Genomic DNA, 6,000 nt, shown 5'->3' with positions numbered 1-6,000 from the left:
TGTTGGCAGGATGAATACTGGAGGAAACAGGCAGACGAACAGAAATAGTCCTCTGCTGAGTCCAGGGACTTGCAGGCGGGGCAGTCAAATACAGAGTCCAGGTGAAACAGGCAGGATAAGCTGCATGGGGCAGACACTGAATGGAGGGAGGATCAGGGAGAGGAGGCAGAGTTCCAACAGCAGCTCTGACTGGACGGTTCGAGCACCCGGTCCCGTCCAGACCCCAATAACTGGCAGAAACTCAGAAACACATAAGAGTTAACCAGGCTCAGTTACTCTACAGGCAGGCAGGATAAGAGACAACAGGTAGGCAGTCCAGAATAAGCAGGTCCCAAAATAAAAAAAAAAACGGGCAGGCAAAACCAGAACTGGGGTCAGGCAGGCTCTGCAACAAAAAGCAGGAAACCGGTCGGGCAACAGAAAGACTACTGCATGTAGGAATTAAAAGCAAGTAGGAATTAAATGTAGATAGAAAATAGAACAAAAAAGTGGTGATTCAGTTAACTAGAACAGTTGAAGGCAATCCTAAACAAATGTGTTTTTAATCTTGATTTAAAGGAACTCAGGCTTTCTGCACCTTTTACAATTCTCTGGAAGTTTGTTCCAGATAAGTGGAGCATAGGAACTGAATGCTGCTTCTCCTTGTTTGGTTCTGGTTCTAGCTATGCAGAGCAAGCTAGAGCCAGAAGACCTTAGTGGTCTGGATGGTTGATACACCGATAACAAGTCTGTGATGTATTTAGGTGCTAAGCCATTCAGGGATTTATACACTAACATAAGTATTTTAAAGGGATACAGGGAGCCAGTGTAAGGACTTTAGAACTGGGGTGATGTGCTCTACTTTCTTAGTCTTAGTGAGGACGCGGGCAGCAGTCCTAGAGGTGGAACTAAGCTGACTGGATAAGTGACAAGTGCAAACAGGTAGACTAAAATAGTTTAGGAACCCATGTGGGACACAAAAATAAAACCTGACCTGTGACAGAACTCAGACTAAGAAAAACCCCAAAACAGAAAACTAAACTAAGGCAGGAACTCAAACTATGGCACAAAACAACAGAGATTAGTGATACCTGGGAGTCCCCTCTGTTCTGTCTTGGTGTCACTTTATAACGCTGAGATACAGCAGGTTGCAATGGGCAGTCAGCTCCACACATAAGCCCCCTGCATGTGTTCAGGTGTAAAACAACACACTCTGCTATAAGGGTAAAACTGGAGACTGAGTTTCAGTGATCGCCGCTATACATTTTCTGCCCCTTCCACCTGCCACAAAGTTGGACATGCATGGTATTTTTAATGCATGAAGTTACGCAAGCTTTGAAGCGTGGTGGCATTTGTTTATACATTCCTATTAATATTTCTGTCATTGGCCCCACTCTCAAATGGTATCATTTGAGAGTGGGTCTTAGATTTAGGTAGAAATCTAAGACTAAGTTTGAGGTGCATCAACCAGTTGGGCAGAATCCAAAATCTGCCACTTTTTCATTGAGCAGCTCTGATTGAGGATCAGCTTTTTTTTTTTATTAATTACTTAAATACATGACAGCTAAGAACTCTTAACATCACTGGTCTATAAACACATCCACCTATAGCAAGTAGTTTGATGCATGATTTCAGTAAAAATGAGACGAAAGTTTGGCCAACCAGCTTTGGTGCACGGGTATGACTGAGGATTTTCTTGACAAATTTAAAATGACTACCTCCAACAAAGAACCTGCAGCTCATGTTCTATCTTTTATATGTCACACTTTGTAAAACCTTAACCTGTGTCCCTGATCTGACACACCTGTATCAAATGAATGGCTTGTTAGCTGGCCTCTGCAGAGCTGAATGACATGCCGGTGAGGGTATTCAGAAAGCTTGATCCAGAAGGGATGCATTTAAAAGTTGCAGGATCTCCAGGATTGGATTTGGGCACCCCTGTAACATATCAACCTGGTTGATTTTTGATATGAAGTTAGGAGTCATGATCTTACAAGTTAGGTTGCTAAAAAAAAAAAAAAACGATGGACAATTTTGTGTAATTATATGCCATATGCTATTTCCCCCCAACATTTAACATACATCTCATGTTTCGCCCTAGAAACATACCATTTAGTGCGCCCTTGATACAATCCCCACAGCAAAACTTTATAAAGGCTAGAGAAAAACGGAATGCTAGATAAATAAAAGTCTGATCAGGATGCTGAGTGCACCTGCACACAAACATCCACGCCTTCTCCCTGAGCTGACATAAACCCGTGCGTAAAAATCCTTGGTGCCTCAGTGCGTCAGGTGCTTTACTTCCTTAATGCAAATGCCCCGCTCAGTGCGTGTTCTCGCACCTCCTCCTCCTCCTGGTGTCCTGCCCTCAAGACGGACCGGTAGCCGCCTCTGCTCCTTTAAGGCAATGAGGAATTAAAGCGTCTGCAGGGGCAGGGGGAGAGGGTTATTCTGTGTAATGCTCAGAGAGTCGGTGAGGCTGCGATTAGAGACCGACAGCGGGGAAGATGCGCTCGCTCGCTCCGTGCTGGACGCAAAGAGGCGAAGAAGATGGTCTGACTTTGGAGTCTTAGAACAACAGCGTCTGTTTGATTCTCTCATCCTGTCTCCACTTTTTTTTTTGCTTCATTGCTATATTAGTTGGACTATTTTCAATTGTCTAAAATATTTTTTTTCCCCCAAGGATGACCAGAGTTTTTGTTTAATTTAGATAATTAAAGCTTCTGGTTATTTTTTTTTTATTTCATTTTTTCCCCCCTGGTTTGTTTTGGAGATTTAGTTTGGAGCTAATTTGGGAAATTGTTTCTGGCACCAGGACCCGGCTCTGACTCAGCATCACACACACCTGGGCTTTACCACTTCAGCATCCCCTTTGAATAACAGGGAGCAGCAGCAAGACGCGGAGCACAAGAGGAGAGTCTGCGCGCAGCGCTCTCCCCAAGACAATCACAGAGCCTCATTTTGTCCGAGCGCAAAAAAAAAAAAAAAAAAAAAAGCAAAGACATAGATCAGGGACGAGAAATAAAAGTAGGAAGGCGATTTTGTTTTTTAAAAAAAGTACAGAGACTCGGACTGGTTCGCTTCAAGACACACGCAAATGTTTAACCTTACACCAGGCGCACTGAAGAGAAACCCAGGGAGGCACCGGTCGGAGGAAGACGAGAAAGCATAGCTTTGGGGGGATTGAACGGAGCAGGGCATGTGGATATTGGCTTTTATCTTCCTCCAGAGCATCTTGAATGGTAAGTTTGTAACCTACTATTTAAATGTGTATTACCTTCTGCAGAAAACAAAAACAAAATGAAAACCAAATCAGCGTCAGATTGCTAAATGACTGAATGAGGGAGAATGGTAGGTCACCTGTGACCCGCATGGAATGGATTTTATACGGTTGTCAAAAGGCTTGACACCCCCGATGGAGAGGGAGAGAGACGGGCGAGGCTGGAAGTGATAAATCCCTCAAACTGTCCTGCAGAAATACACATTTCTGGCCTTCAGAGGCAAATGAAACCATTATATTGTTTGTTGGGCTTTAGGTCATATAAAAATTTAAATGCATTCATGTATTTCATGCGTTATGTAAAGTTTTAATTAATTTAATTGCATCAAATTTATGTTTTTTTTTATTTTTTTTTATTTTACTGTCAAATACTTCTGGTTCTGTCAGGTCTTACTTCCACTGTGGCCCTTAGTAATAAGTGACGTCTTTAATATAATGGACATTTGGTTTAACCCTTTCCCCCTCCCCCACTGTGAACATATTTTTCAAGTTCATGCTGGCTTAAATGAGTGAAAAGGTGTTCAAATGGCAAATTTACAGACACTCCAAGCATGCAATTCCTCTTCACATTAAACATATTTTAATTTCATTCATCGCTCGCAATGCATCGTTTCCACAATCATATTCCCATAAACCTGATCAGTTTTATTAATCCTGAAATGCCGTTTAAAGGTATCAGTTGAGAAATAATCATGACAGCCTGTTTAATTTAGCAAATAAAAAAAAGCACCATGTTAAAGTGGATCACATAGAAATAAATGTTTGAACTACATTTCCTTATTCCTTTCAAATAATGTTTGCATCTCATGGGCTTTATTTGCATTTTTGTCCATCCCTGCACACTGCTGTTACCAAGCACAGATGTTTTTGTGCACCCATATAGTGTATCCGTAATCAATAGTGGAAAATTGATACAGTTTATTGCATTCACTTACTGGCCGGAGTGGCTTCTACAGGGAGGGATTATGGCTGCCTGGGTGTGTACGAAAACAGGGGGAAGGCGAAGGGAGTGCTAGAGGATGGAGAAGGGAAAGAAAACACACCAGGGCGACATGTTGGGGTCCGCTCACGCACCAAAAGACAACCGGCCAATGGTTGGCTGGCTTTGTTTGAAAAGACGACTAAAACCAAAAGATGAATTTCCGAATCCAAAATTGTCAAAATGGAGATTTACAGGTATGAATATGTTTAACCGCACCAAGGCGCTGCGATAGATATGAGATTTTTTTGCCCCCCCCCTCCTCAAAATGGATTTTCCCCTCTAGCCGGAATGATAAAATATGGCTTCGAAATTGATTTTTGTTTCTGTGTCGACTGTTTTTTTTCTTTTTTTTTTTTTTTTCGGGGAGCCGAGACAGCCCTCGGTCGGTGCTGTTTATTGACACTGACTCCATATAAAATGGTATCTCCCTCAGCCCAGCTTGTGCCGAAACTCATAAAGGAACAATAAGGAATCCTCATTAATCATAATCATCTGGCTCTGACATTAGATCAACCACCATGCAAGATTGTGTCCATTTATTGCATAAGGGATTATTGAGGAGGCCCGTGGCAAATAACTGATGGGGATTAAGCCGCAGACAGCGTTCAGTGGCAGGCGTCGTACTTTTCCGCCGCTAATGTCTCCTAAGATGTTGTGCCGTGTGCGCGTTTTCCGTCCGTTGCTTTTGCCCGATTTCTCCATCAACGTAGCAAAGCCTGCCTGTAAGACTTTGTCCTCTGCGGCGGGATGTTTTGTTGATTATCATGAGAATGAGGCGTTCATCGGCTGAGCAGTCGTTGTCAGAATGAATGAATGACCTTGCAGATTGAAGCCAGCACAGAGATTGAATTCCAGACAATTCTTGCTGTTTCCTAGTTGGGCCTGCTCTCACTGGCCTGTCTCTATGGTAACCTGTGTAATGGGCGTTTGGAGCCCCCCCCCCCCCAATTTTATACTTACAAGACGACCTATATGTAGTTGTGCGTTTGGTGATGCTTGCTCGTAGAGTCCTTTAGCCAGCGCATGGTTTGATCTCTTCACAAGTTGGGCGCCACTACAAAATGGCAGAACCAGAACAAAGTGGGGACGGTAAGGAACGACTCCTTACTCGGATGTCTGCAGAGCTCGTCTATAAATCACAGCACACTTTGTTGCGTTAGGTGTGCTAAATTGGAAAGTTGAGCCAAACGGTTCTATTGCTCCTGTCTTAACTATATCACGACAAACATCAAAATTTTGATGCAAGTTTTTCAGAGAAAACTAATTTCGTACTTTCCTCAAAAATTCTGATACACTGGATGCTGCTTAAGTTTGCCAGGTGTGTTTTTAAACCGTACAGAATTAATAATTTTATCGTGGAAATTGATAACTACATTACCATACATGATTAGTGTATCGATTATGATCCTAAATAAAGTCCAGCTGGTATTTTCTTTTTTAAATAACAAAGCTAAAACATGTGGCATTCATTCATTTTAATGAATAATAGTGAAAATGAAGACACATTTATTTTTTTCTGTGCCAGCAGATGTAAACGACATATTTCTCTGTTAGAAGTTTGAGCTGCACCGGCTTGGCACTGATGGGAGGATTTCTGGATATCATTTGAGAAGATGTTGAGTTCATTTTCACAAAATCAAACCACGATTTGTTCAGTAAGGACCATAATTTCCAACCAGAGCTGCTGCACTCCAATCAAGCGCCGAAGATATCGCTCTGAATTGCCCCCATTATACAGAGATGATGCATCACTGACAGG

General features: G+C 42.4%; 1 protein-coding gene across 6 annotated transcripts in view; it reads left to right on the top strand.

Annotated features, from left to right (window-relative positions):
- Window positions 1-2,293: 2,293 nt before the first annotated feature.
- The window catches only part of dscamb (Down syndrome cell adhesion molecule b), a 162,169-nt gene continuing 158,462 nt past the window's right edge, over window positions 2,294-6,000 (top strand). For 2 of the 6 annotated variants that reach the window (XM_021322707.2, XM_036150101.1), the window contains exon 1: window positions 2,319-3,221. In XM_021322707.2, coding sequence (XP_021178382.2) covers window positions 3,179-3,221 — 43 coding nt within the window. In that variant the 5' untranslated portion in view covers window positions 2,319-3,178. Of the gene's footprint in view, window positions 3,222-6,000 lie in introns of all 6 variants that reach the window. The other 4 variants (XM_036150104.1, XM_012874824.3, XM_036150102.1 and 1 more) reach the window with 4 other exon arrangements.

The sequence above is a fragment of the Fundulus heteroclitus genome, chromosome 18 (genome assembly GCF_011125445.2).
Source record: "Fundulus heteroclitus isolate FHET01 chromosome 18, MU-UCD_Fhet_4.1, whole genome shotgun sequence".
Lineage (NCBI taxonomy): Eukaryota > Metazoa > Chordata > Actinopteri > Cyprinodontiformes > Fundulidae > Fundulus > Fundulus heteroclitus.
The sequence above is the reverse complement of the archived record's forward strand: the minus strand, read 5'-3'. Positions and strand labels throughout refer to the sequence as shown.